The following is a 13,745-nucleotide window of genomic DNA, read 5'->3' on the forward strand; positions in this document are numbered from 1 at the left end:
AGACCAGCAAGACAAAGGCCTCATTGGTTTTCAATCTTCTAATGAGATTTGCTGACAATAAGAAAAATATAGACAAGCCTTTTCAGCCAAACTTTGAAAAGACGCAACTAAAAGTCGAACAAAGACCAAGAGTCAGTGTCTTTTCTTTTTTTCTTACATTGCAAAATTTGGCGCACATCCGGCACACTGTACGAGGTCCTGCAGGGGGAGGCGGGTGTTTGGGGGCGGCCGCGTTCCTCTTGGAGTTGACGGAAGCGAGGCAGGTGGCGCTGCACAGTTCCTTCATCGTTCCTGAATCGTCCACCGGAGCCAGGATCATGCTGTGAGGCCGCAAGATCATCCTGAGGGAAGGAGAGATTCACTTTCAGGGACAGTTTTGCCAGTTTTTGCATTCGGGGTGGCTTTAATGAGCGAAGAATTGAAGGCGTTAGCTCTGCTTGACCTGCAGTACTAAATATATACAAAATCTGTCCCAAAAACACAACGACACAGGTGATCACAATGCTTGTGTTGTTCAGTTTATGATCACGTAACACAAAGAAAAGCAAACTCTCACAAATGAGAGACTTTTCTTGAAAAACGACCCAAAGGTTTAATCGACTGTCAAAACAGCTGCAGATCATGATAACCGTTGAACTTATCCTGGACTTACTGGAAGCAGTTGTAGCAGTTTTTGGTGACCGACACGTTGTCGGGATGCTTTTCCGAGAGGCACTCAGCTGAGCAGAACACCTCCAGTGTGCTCTTCGTCTGGTAAAGTGTCTCTCCTCTATGCATTCTCTTCCCACAGCTGCAACAGACAACCCACGACTCTGCTACGATGAGCTTCGGCTTGGCGTCCAATTCGGCGGCGGCGGCGGGTGCATCGTTTTTGTTGGCAGAGGAGGCTGTGCTCCTCTTCTTCACCTCCACCTGTGGGACGACGCACAGTTACAGTGCAGGGATTAGAAGCCGCCCCTGGACTGGCACGAGACGCTCCTCAGCTCGGCTCAAATGAGACAAAACTAGTCAAGTAAATACCCAGAAGAAAGCCCCATTTAAAAGCATGAGTAAGCAAATATCATGTCCGCTTCATGTAGCTCTCCTGTGGAGCACATACATCTCGTAGACTCCAGGGTATTAATTCAGTGTATGAAATACTCACAGCAGCCACTATTTGTATTGTTGGAGTGGCTCTTTTCTTCTTCGACTGATCTGTGCTTTCTCTCTCTGCTGAAGGGAGAAATCAGAAACGTGTTCAGGTAAACTACTACTTTAACGCCCCATTATGTAGCATTCATAAGCACTACATAAACATTTAACAAATGGTTTCTAGCACACTATAATTCAGTTGTAAGCACATATCAGAACACTTTAAGTGTTCATCAATGTACAGTATTTGTCAACAATTGTAACTTGTCCTGTGAAGACATTTGATACAATTACAACTGTGTATAAATGCATTAATAAACACTTAAATCTGCTTACAACTACGTTATAGTGTGATAGATTTTTTTTAGTAAATGATTAAATAAATAAATAAATGCCAAATAAAAGGGATTAAGTGTTATAAGCAAAGGAAACATTTTCTCTTAGCTGTGTCAGACATCAGCATCTATTTTGAAACCTATCAGATTGCACGATGAATGCCTGTAAATAGAAAAAACAGGACGGAGACCAAGATAAAAAAACTTTTTGTCCGGTACCTTGAAGAACGTCTACACCCGTGGGCCGCAGCATGTATGACTTCACACAGGTGCGGGTGCAGAAGAGCTCCACCATGTTCTCGCCGCTTTTAAAATCAACCATGTCTGAAACCGGCAGAGAAGTTTGGCACATGGTGCACTGGTGGGACGTCTTGATTTTCTGCACAACAACAGAGAAAGGAAACAGAATGTCAGTGACATTGCAGAATATATTGCAGAGATGCACTCATCAACATGGGAGGAGGAAGCGTGGGGTTTGGATTAAATCCAAACGACTTTGGAGACGTCCACGGCATCTTCCTGATCACCCAGCCAAACCAGCCGGAGGGAGGAGATCCGGAATGGAAGCTGACCCAGCTAGGACCTAAGCCTACTCCACTACCCATCCATCTCCTGGCTGTCTGATCACAGGAAAATAAGAGGGATTGAGACCTGGCTCGTCTTTGGCATCCCGGATCAAGCTGCACTTGCGGGGCGGACTGTAGGACAGAGCGCAGGACTCCGGTGGGACCAGAGGAGGTGGACTATGCGTTAACATCAATGATGATTGGTGCTCAAACGTAGTCAAAGTTGATGGACAATGTTTCCCTGACTTTGATTTTTAACCCAATTTTGCACAAAGAGGTGGATAATTTTTTTTTTTTACTGTTTTTACAACAAAGCCAGCAATCTGAACACAGATACAGACAGATGTATCTGTTTAAAGGTGTGTGTTAGTTGCAGGCCTGAACTTTTTTTAAGTTTTCAAGTAATGAGGATGAAATATTTGTGTTATTGTCAACAAACCCATTAAAAGACCAACTTAGCAATGTTTCTGTAGCCAAAGTCTAATATAGCTTATTCGTCTGCGCCACAAACTCTATTTTTGCCCACTGGTTGACATGTTCCTCCATTACAGTGAATATAGCCAATGTAGTTTAATAATAGTAACATCTTTTTCATCACAGGGGTTATTTCTGTGACAGGCGAAGACCAAACGCAGACGCGTTTCTGTGGCATTGCTTAGAGCTGTATTGGTGGCAGTAAATATACAGTAAGTGTACCGTTATGAAATGCAGTGTCAGAAGAAGTATTCAATACTGTAGAAATACTCTGCAACAAGTTAAAGTCTTGAATTAAAAATACAAAAGTATGAGCATCAAAATATATTCCTTATTGTACTCGTTATACAGAATGGCCCATTTCATCCATAATTATATTATTGAAATGTAATTATTGATGCCCTAATGTTGCAGTTGGTAAATATAGAGCAAATGTTTTATTATATACACTGCTCCAAGGAATCAATAAAAGCTTAACTTTATGAAATGTAATACATTAACATTTATATATTGTCCAAATCTGCAATGTAGCTTATAAAATATATGTAGCGCAGTAGAATGTACATAATTTGACTCTGAACTTAAGTTGAATAGAAGTATTAAGTAGGTGTAAATGGAAATACTCAAGTACAAATAGCCTACCTTGAAATTGTACTTTAGTACAGTACTTAAGTAAATGTACGTATTGTATGAAATGTAATGGTAACGTTTATGTGTCGCGAACCTAAACGTCCATTTGCGACATGTTGCCAGTTGCTCAGACAGAGTTGTCCGCGTCATCACCGTTACCTGTTGCCCAGACGCGGATGTCATCGGTAACGTCTCCGATTCTGGCTGCGACCACGGAAACAGAGACGGGACAGCGCCTCGCTTTAACGCGGCGTAGTAACTTATGTTGCCCCTAAGTAGTCCCGATGTGTGAAGTGGTCGCTGCACACACGCAGACCGTGACTCCTGGTCACGAGCACCGAGCTACATTTTGGATCGAAACGAGGATTCTTGATGGCCTCCAGCCATCCACTGCACAGCGCCGGATCGTGCGGGAAAAAGTGAAATTTGTGCTGGGTCGATAATCTTGAGGTGCGGACGTTTCCACAACCGGGAACGGAGCACTTCATATTCACACGTGAGGAGCAAAGGGTCGCACGTTTTTGGTGTGTTAACACCAGCAGCACACCGAGTCAGTCCTGTAAACATCCCCCGTCCTGAAGTCTGGTACCCGAGTCAAGACAGCCGCCGTTTAGTCTGTTGACTATCTAAACAACTATTTGATGTTGCTGCGCTCAGCACCTACACCGTAATTGCACACACAGACGTGCAGCAGATTCTGAACAGCATCTGGCCTGACCCTTGGTGCCACAAATACCAAATACTCACTAGACTAGAGCGCCCAAATGTGCATTAATCTGTGGCTGAAAGTAGTCCCTAACAAATGCACTGTTTAGTCCCACCCCAGTAACTACAACGTAGCTACAATGTAGCTAAAAACAGATATGGTTTTGGTCTTTTTAAGGAATTATGTTGACAAGAACATAAATACAGATAACCCAAGCTTTATCTTTTAAGAATATTCAACCCCATTCCTATTTTCTTATTGTGGTTGTTATTATAATATATCTATTAATATTTCATCTACATTTTTATACAAATTACCAGTTTTCAATGTCTGGTACATTGTTGGGGAATTAAGCAATAAACTTAAGTGGAACAAAACTGAATATGATTAAAATGTACAAAATATCTACTTGACAGGCTCAGGTTCATTGTACCAGTGAGCCTATCATTTCTAGACCTTTAACCATACTGTTGTCAATGCAGTCTGAGCGAACACAGCACATAGATTAAAGACACTGTATTTAAACATTGAATTAACATGTTAAGTCCTCCTGTCCTTGGGCTTGGACACTATATGATGATGACCTGTACTATGTATATACAGTGTTTCAGTGCAAGAGTTGCGTTAACCAAGCTGTACTGTTTTCAGTCTTTGACACTCTAAGTGACCATCATTTTTAGATTGTAAGCACCTCTTTGAACTCGTCCAGACATTCCTGACTGCAGACGGTTTTGGCCTCCTTCTCAAGCTTCAGCTTAAGCGGTTTGTGGCAAAAGTTGGTGCTGCAGTGCTCGCAGACGGCAATGTTGTCCCTGCGGAAATCACCCAAGCAGGAGTCGCTGCAGAACGTGTGGACGGCCTCGTTCAGAGTCAACTGGCACGTGGTCTGTGGAAGATGATGATGAAAGAGCAGTGAGTACGACGACTACTTTATAGCTTAAATTAACAAGTTTTGGTAAAGAAGAAAAATATGTCTGTTGTTTTTTGCTTACAGTGCAGGCTTTGTTGCACATGCTGCAGAGCCGTTGTGGCGTTTGGGTGGACACAGTGTTGGACTTAAAGGATAGCAGACAGGTCAGACTGCAGAAGTCCTTCATGGTCCCCTTAATGTCCACTGCAGCCATGATGAGGTCCAGAGGCTGCGATATCGCCCTGACAGAACGAGGAGAACACATTCAAAAATGTAAAAGACATTATTTACTTCCTAGGAGAGAAAGAGATAACGGGTCGCTTTGTGTAGATCAAAATGTGTCAGATGCTCTTGGAAACGAAAATTCAGGACAAACAAGGAAGGCAATCCAGGCACGCTAAAATCTAAGAACAATGAGGAAGAAATATTAAAAAGCTTTTATTATAGTGGCTAAATTATTAAAAGAGGCCTCATGTATTGATGATGATGATGATGATGATGATGATGATGAGGATATAGACCTCATATGTTTCCTGTCTTTTTCTTACAGCCTATGTTTAAAATCTATGGGTACTTATAATGCCATGTCATTATCCGGTTAATGTGATTGCCTCCCATTGGTTGTTTATACTATACGTTTGTTAGAGGTTAAATGCCCTGACAAAGACCTACTTTGGTGGAAACATGTTGGCACTTTTAATGAGTACGCCACTATAATGAAGGCTTTTTAATATTTCCTTCCTCAAAGATTTTGGAGTGCCTGGATTGCCTTCTTGTTTATCCTGATAACTTGCTTACAACTAAAGAATAAAGTGTTGTTTTTCACAGACTCACTTGTGACAGTGATGGCACGTCTTGGTGACTGGTTTGTTGATGGGAAACATTTCGAAAAGGCAGTTTTTGGAGCAGAAGACGTCTGTGAATCCCTTCTTCTGGTAAGCCGTTTGGCCCTTCATCATGCTCTTCTTGCAGTGGGAGCAGTTCATCTGTGCCGCCTGATATGCGAGAGAGAAGATAGAGAACATGCATCACTTGATGTATTTTGTCGGGTGAGGTTTATACTAGAGATGCACCGATCCGATATCAATATCTGTATCGGTCCCGATATAGGAAAAAATTCTAGATCGGGTATCGGTGACAATGTGACCGATCCATAAAGGCAAATCTATTCAGTCCAATTGTATGCGTTGTGCTCTGCGTAACGTCATGCGCTAGCGAACTGGCCGCATAGATTGTTTTCAAAATGAAGCGAGCGAAAGGATCAGCCATCTGGAACCGGGCAGCCGCTCTCAGTTGTCGGGGATAAGGGATTCCGGCTGCTAGTTAACCACCTGGAACCACGCTACGACATGGTAAGCCGAAAATATTTGTCGGAGACGGCGCTACCTGAACTGCACGGTAAAGTGTGCAAACACATATTGAAGGAGATAAAAGATGTCAAATCGATAAGTTTCACGACAGACATCTGGAGCTCCGACGTTTCCCCTGTGTCACTTTTAAGTTTAACAGCACACTGGCTGGATGAAACTTTTGTGCCACACAGTGCAATGTTAAATGCAACAAACTTTCGTGGGTCACACACCAGCGAAGCGATAGCAGCTAGCCTGAAGGAAATGTTTGACAAGTGGCAAATTCCGTTGAGCAAAATCCACGTGATTCTGAGGGACAACGCCAGCAACATGAGAAAAGCGATGGACAACCTGGGGGCGCGTAGCGTCGGCTGCGTTTTTTAAATCGATTCAGCACTGTTTTTCTCTATTAGATCGGTATCAGATCGGTATCGGCCGATACTAAACCTCAGATATCTGTATCGGTATCGGAAGTGAAAAACGTGGATCGGTGCATCCCTAGTTTATACACACACACGCAAATGAAGTAAAGCAACTGCATTAAGTTACTGTTACTATCACTATACTATACTATCTGTGAATACAGCAAAATTTACACTTCAATTTATAGTTTTTTGGGGTGGTTTTTGGGTGTTTTAGATTGAAAATTGCACACTCCTGAAAATAAGAAGGCTAAATAACTGGGAATAACAATTCAATATATGTTAATCACTCAGGAAAAAAAAAATCTTAAAAGTTAAAGACAACTTTATATTTATATAAAACTCTCATTGTACAGAGGAAATGATGCGACTTTTGACCTGCTCGTACCAGCTCTGAACGAAGCTTCAAAGAATGTTTGATAACCCTTTAAAATTTTAGACGGCATGTACTCAGCTCAGACAGTTTAATCTTTTTACATTTTTTCATCCATATAACGTGACTTAATACATTTATAAATGCAGCGTTCACTTGATGAACAGCACATTCTCTGTATTCCCTTACCTTTGCATAGTTAGGCTTGTCTTTGGCGTCTGGGGATGTTTGACACCGGTTGTTGTTGTCGTCTTGGATGGACCGATATTTCACCGGCGACCTGACAGAGTTGCACTCTGACGATAACTGGGAAATGTGGACTGGAGCCTTAAACTTTTCCTAGGAGAAAGAAAAAAAACATCAACAATGAAAAAACAACATTGACACTATTGTGATGGTTGTTCCACAAAAGATTATACTTTGTTAGAAAGGAAAATAAAGTTTGTTCTTGTCATTTATAATTTCTCAATGCGTAAGCCAAAGTAAAAACAACACTATAAATGCGTATTGTTACATCAGACATTATTCGGCAGAAGAGGAATGTGGTTGCTAAAAATGTGAATATAAAGAAAGTATTTCATTTCAAGAATTCATACTTTGAACCAGTTTTTACTTATACAATAGGAGACAGTTGATACTCACAATGTCCAGTTTAGGGATTGATATCTTCACTTCTTTCATTCTGGTCACTGCAGCTATTAATTTGTTCTTTTTTTCTGTAAAGAATTCAAATTGAATATAGGAGTAAAAACATGTTTTTGTTATGCAGTTGAAATGCTATACTGTTGAACGGATTGTCATGCAGCTCTATACTGACATTCATGATCCCCAGAGGAAGAACCTGACTTTTCCTCTTGCGCCATCATGAGGTTGACATTTTTTGTTTTTTGTAAAATATCTCAACAACTATGGGATGGATTGCTGTGAAATGTGCTTCAGACTAAAGACTTTTGTGATACCCCGACTTTTCCTGTAGCACCACTAATTGGTCAAAGTTTAAACTTATTCACTGAAAGAATTTGACACATTCTCGGTGGATTGGCACAAAAACTGCTGACATTCGTGTTTCCCAGATGACTTTGGGGATCCCGAATTTCCTCTCGAGCCACTAAATATATTTGACCTGTATCTGAGCAGTCAGAGTAACTCCTGCTATCCACATCTATCCAGTTATTTTGCTCACCTCCTTTCTTTTGGTCTTCTTTCTCCACATTGTTCGCTGTGTCGATGTCCATGGGCTCCTCTAGGTCTGAAACACTGGGGCGCTTGTTGGGTGAGCCGTCCTTCTTCTTAGCATAACTGCTGTCGTTGTCCTGCTTTGTCACATCTGGTGTCAAAGGTGTTGCTAGCGAGCTGCTTGTGTCACCATCTTCACCATTCTCCTGGTTTCTGGCAATGTCCTCATCTGTGTCCATGTCCATGTCAAAGTCCACATTCATGTCATCGTCGCCGTCACTGAAGGAGATGTCTGTAGCGTCCTCGTTGCCACGAGTCACCGTTCCCTCAGGTGTGTTGACAGCACAGCTCGGAGGTACTTCCTCTGACCAGTCGTCCCTCTCTGTGTTCATGTCTTCATTTTTCTCTTCGTCATTCAGCTCAGATGCCTCGATTTCACTCTCCTGCCTCTTTCTCCGGCCTCGGCGACGTTTCCCCGAGAAGGACACTCTGACGTTTCTTTTGGTTACCGAAAAGGAGCCTTTTGCTAAGGGAGAACCTAGAGGAGCAACAGGTACAGCCATGTGAGAAGAGTATCAACGCTCTCATTATTTATTTCATATCACTGCATTTCCATTCAGCCAGAGAAGTCAGACATTTCCCTCTACATTTAGTTCTATTGTGGTTCTTTTAAATCCATAAACACATTTTTGAAATCTTTGTCACTGTTCACCAGGTGGAGGATGAGTTTGACTTTCTCAGTAAGTTGAACATGGCTAAGAATATAAGTGCTCAAGACACAGCGAAGTATTTTTGTTAAATATGTCATGCCTTTTTTGTGGCATAAAGAAATCTTTGTTGTATTCCATCTCCTTTGTTCATTCTTGAGTCAAATTTATTTATTAAATTAATTAAGATGAATAAATTATGTTACTCAACGAGCGACACAACAACACATCAGCCAATCATATGATTTTGATCGACCCGGCTCTACTCATTAAAAAAGAAATGCCGTTAGCCAGTTCCCAGATCTATGTAATTACATTACTACGTCAACGAGCGCTTGAGCAACATTTCAACGGCAACTCAGTGAAAATATAACTCACCACACTTGTTACTTTTGTTGCTTGCAGTGTGAACATAGCATTAGTGTCAAGTTCATAGAGATAACAGTATTCCTTGTATATGGCATAATAATTGTACATTAAAAAGAAAATGCACTCCAAAACACTCTTCAAAAACAAATGTCGGTGGTGCATCTCTCTCATTCCTGTGGGTAACGTAATTACATGAACTTTAAGAGTAGATGAAACCAAATCCATCGTTCACGCTTAATCTGTATCAAAATTCCTTTTTTGAAAGTAAGAAAACTAAGATAAAGCATCAGAATACCTTGTTTAGATTTAGATGCATTTAACCTCTCACAGATCAAACTGCAGCTGGTCACGGAGGGTAATCTTGTGCCAGTGGAAGAACATGTAGTAATGCGTATTACCAGCTTCAATGGCACTGAAAATGTCTGCATGGAAAACTTCTCTGAAAGACGACTATAACACAGATCATTGTGTAGATGGAGAGAGTGCTTCTACTACATACTGCTCATCAGATGAGAACTTTCTGATTCTTCATTGTCCTCCTCAGCATCACTGTTTTCAGGGTTGTGCTGCTCAACATCTGGCTCCAATTCATCTTCAAAGGAAAGCAAGATATGGAAAGAGTCACGGCAACGATAGTACATGTCAATCAATTTAAAGACATCAACACAAAAAGTGTAATAATTAATGTTAATTACAATCTGATTTGAATATTCAGTTTAGACCAAGTAAGTGCTTTTGTCTACTAAAACATACTTCAATTTGCAGGACATTTTTACTTGTACACGCACATTGACATTTTCTGCCAAAGAAATGTGCAAGAAAGAGGCAGAGAAGAAGAAGAAGACCACTGGCAAGTAAACAACACAGGTTTCAATACGTAAAATTTAAAAAAAGAAATCAGCTCTGCAAACGCTTTTTGGAAGCATAAGTAGTCAAGATGTTTGTTGCAGTAACACTTTTGTTTGTTAAAAAAAACAAAACATCCACACCTTTAACTGGACACTCACCTGGAATCTCAATTTCCTTGAGAGATTTCCCTTCAAATCTTTCGAGAGATCCCTTCTCCAGTGCTGACAGCAGCTCTGAGATTCTTGCGATGTCACCAGCCGCCTCCGGCGTCTGATAATATCCCCTGTCGGTCGGAATGTCCCGCCCCAACAGCTTGGCTAGCTGATCGAGCTCGTCGCTCTTGAGGCCCAGAATCTGGAAAACTCTTGCAATGTGCTTGTGGAAAAACGGCGAGCGCAGGATCGCCTTGTTATTCGCGCCGCAACGAGCTGTAAAAGTGACGGTGCACCGCTGTCCGTAGAAGAAGCTCGTGCACGGGGCATCCGGGATCCCGAATAAGAAGGGGTTGTTTTCATGCATGCCGCATGCTTCTCTCTTGTTCATGAGCAGCGTTATGGCAGCGAGCAGTTTAGGGGTCAACGTAACGGAAACTTTCTGGCCTCTGTTGCTCATGACTTTGATCTTCAGTGTGGTCTTGGACAGGATTTGCTCAAACTGAGGCTGATCTACGGCCACGGCCACGTCCTCGTGAAGCTCGGGCTCTTCCCGCTCCTTGAACGACTTGAGCGTTGCTTGTGAGACTTTGGCCATGTTTTTGTTCAAGATGGACACTTGCGCAACGGTGACCCTAAGAAGCGCAGTGTAGACCGGAGGGCTTTCGTACAACGTCAGGCTTTCTACTGCAGAAGCTGCGGTCTTCTCCATGCACCGATAGAAAAGCTGCACATCGTGGATGAACGGTACGGTTGGCGTGCTGTCTTTCGATACTGCCGGATAGACATAGCTCCATTCTTTCGCGCACAACTTCATGAATGCATCCGCTTCATCTATCGTCCTGCTGCCGGCCTCCCCTTTCCAAGCTCTGGCGAAGTTGATGTCGCCAATTTTCTTGAGCGAATTCCCCAAATACTTAATGAAGCTTGGTTTCTCATAGGACTTCGTCTCCTCGTTGAAGCCAGCGAGCTCTCTCACGGCTTCGACAAGTTTGCTGAAGTTCTGGGGTTTCACAGCATCTTCAAAGCTACATATCGACTTTTGCTTTAACCTCAACAGAAGCCGTCCCATTTGCCTCAGCTTGTGTTTGATGTGTTGAATTCTGAGTGCTTTTCTTTCGTTCCTGGAGTACAAACACTGTGCCAGCTGCAGTAAAAAGGAATCATTCCAGACCTGGGATGAAATCTCATCTTTCTTCAGTGTGCTTAACATTTTCCTCACATATGGTGAGAGGTTATGGGGGTCTGTTGACTCCACAGCATCAACCAAATTTAAGGCTTTAATCTTCACTGATTGAGGTTTGTAGCGTTTCTTTGCAGGACACCTCTGTATGTGTCGCCACATGTCCTTACGAACGTACATGTTTTTACAATATAGACAGGATGCAAATGTCCTCGAAGTGGTGAGCATGTTTGAGCTTCTTCTTCTCACTTTCAGTTCTCCGCAGCGAGTCTTCAAAACCTCTTGGTTGTGCATGTTATTTCCCCTGTTCCGTAACATCTCATGCAGCTCTTTCCGCTCTTTAGAGTTCTTGCGTAGCTTCAACACTGCAGCTATATCAGGCTCTTCCTTTCTATGGGTATAAAGGTGACGGGAAATTTTAGACTGCGCTACCCCGCAAACGTAACAGTAGTTTTTGTTGGTGAGGGAGGGGTCTTTGAAATCTTCCTCAGATGTAGAATCATCAGAGCTGTAGTCAGACTCGTCCTCCTGCTGGATGCACGAGGCGTCGATGGGGTGTTGCTCAAAACTCATTTCATCGCCATCGCTCATGGAAGGTACGTAGTCTTCATCATCATCCTGCAATTATGGACCAGTAGTTTTACTCACTTTATAGAATCAAACACAAAGCAATGCTTATCTAGTACACTTCCCATGTAGGCCATACACATTCTAACTCTAGACATTGTCGCCGAAATGCGCAGAGTCTAAGTTAGTTAATATCGGCATAGGAAAAAACGTTGATAAATGATCTAATCGCTAATCAGCAAAAGCCTATCAACAATCTTCACCGGCATTGGAAACTTGCATTAGAAAACACGAGCACCCAATCACAAACAGGTGGTTGAGATTGGCAGATCAAATCCATAACAAAAATAATTTATGGCAGCTATAATTGAGACACCAGTGACGTCATAAAGGGTCAACTGGTTCTTCCTCAACAGTCATGCCTAACCCCGCGTTTAATGAGGTTAACACATTAAACACCTACTCTTTCATGCTCTGGTGAAGATGAAGCGGCATTCAGGTCTCCTTGTGATGCATTCAGTTCCTCACTGCATTCCTGTAAATGTTAAGGAGATGGAAAAGTCATTAGAAAATACATAAAAAACCTCACATGATGTTTTTCTTGCACAGAGTACTGCAAGTTGTCTGCACTACTGCGTCCTGCACTGGCAAGAAACGTTATTTGCACCATCGTACCAGTTTGTTACATACACCTATACAATCTAGTAGAGTTCTATTATAGATCCTACATTGGCAAAGCGCATGCTCAGTTTTTGTTGACGATACTTACAATGACAGTATTTTAGAGATATTTTGATAAGTCTAGGATCATTATTGAGGTGCTGTATTGCAGCCATTCTGAAGTCTCAGATTACCATCTAGTGAGCCGCGAAGGTACTGCCAAATAGTTAGATTGAATTAAGACACTTTTTTTCATTTTTATATGTAACTGTGCTCAAGAATTCACATAAACAATGTGTGAGGAAATATGACACTAAATACATTACATTTGTATTCATAAGGGCAGGCAGTGATGGGTGAGGGTAAGCAGAATATTCATACTGGTCATTACAGCCGACAGAGGCATAACACATATTTACATCCCAGTTTATTGTTTGTTTATTGTTTTCTCTCAATTGTTTGGGAAAGTGGTCCTAGAAAAGGTTGAGAGCCTATGTTGTATTGGACGTCATAACATTGAGATCATTTTATAATATTTTGTCATAAACAGAGGAGGGCAAAAAATTCAAAACATTTGTAGACATGTCTGCAATAGTTGAATACTTGAATGATATAATACACAAAAAAGCACATATTCTAAAATAATAAAAAAAAAAAAAAAAATGTAAACCCTACCCCTGAGCGCCACGGGTAAGAGGAGTCCCCGTAGTTGTAAGTTATCTCCTCGCCTGGAGATATTTCTGTCACTGCAAACAGGCACAAGTGTGGTTTTCCCTCAAAGACGATTTTCTTCATCTCACAGTTGGGATTTATGTGATTATCATTCACGAGTCGTCCAAGGGCTCCGCCATTGTTCGCAGCATCAATGCTGCAGACAAAAACACTTTAAAATTAAACTTTAAGCACTCTTCAAATATCTGACTGAGATTGACGGTGGTGACAGAAGGTTAGATAGTTTGCAATTCTGTCAAGGCATGGCAACAGACACCTGCTGTACACGACTCAATCTTTTAGGAAAAAAATAATTTTACTTACTTAGATTCTACATTTTCTAAATTCACACACTGGCGTTAAAATATCAGGTCAATTTACTACAGACACACTCACACAAGACATTCATGCAGCATGCGTGGAGAAGGGTGGTGAAAAGTTCAACTTGGTGAAATAAATCTTATCAAGCTTACTG

At 41.7% G+C, this 13,745-nt stretch overlaps 1 protein-coding gene across 1 annotated transcript in view; it reads right to left on the reverse strand.

Annotated features, from left to right (window-relative positions):
* LOC137872958 (uncharacterized) overlaps positions 1-13,745 on the reverse strand; it is a 41,959-nt gene that overhangs the window by 16,854 nt on the left and 11,360 nt on the right. The window contains exons 10-23 of the mRNA XM_068711498.1: positions 13,235-13,427; positions 12,363-12,434; positions 10,156-11,950; positions 9,648-9,740; positions 8,080-8,610; positions 7,539-7,612; positions 7,086-7,235; positions 5,587-5,747; positions 4,835-4,994; positions 4,534-4,728; positions 1,686-1,845; positions 1,145-1,212; positions 653-912; positions 158-341 (exon numbers count right to left, since the gene is read on the reverse strand). Of these exons, the coding sequence (XP_068567599.1) occupies positions 158-341; positions 653-912; positions 1,145-1,212; positions 1,686-1,845; positions 4,534-4,728; positions 4,835-4,994; positions 5,587-5,747; positions 7,086-7,235; positions 7,539-7,612; positions 8,080-8,610; positions 9,648-9,740; positions 10,156-11,950; positions 12,363-12,434; positions 13,235-13,427 (4,096 nt within the window). The remainder of the gene's footprint in view (positions 1-157; positions 342-652; positions 913-1,144; positions 1,213-1,685; positions 1,846-4,533; positions 4,729-4,834; positions 4,995-5,586; positions 5,748-7,085; positions 7,236-7,538; positions 7,613-8,079; positions 8,611-9,647; positions 9,741-10,155; positions 11,951-12,362; positions 12,435-13,234; positions 13,428-13,745) is intronic.

This window comes from Cebidichthys violaceus, unplaced genomic scaffold, assembly GCF_023349555.1.
Source record: "Cebidichthys violaceus isolate CVI_PGR_0920_01 unplaced genomic scaffold, fCebVio1.0.p SCAF_16, whole genome shotgun sequence".
In the NCBI taxonomy this organism is placed as follows: domain Eukaryota; kingdom Metazoa; phylum Chordata; class Actinopteri; order Perciformes; family Stichaeidae; genus Cebidichthys; species Cebidichthys violaceus.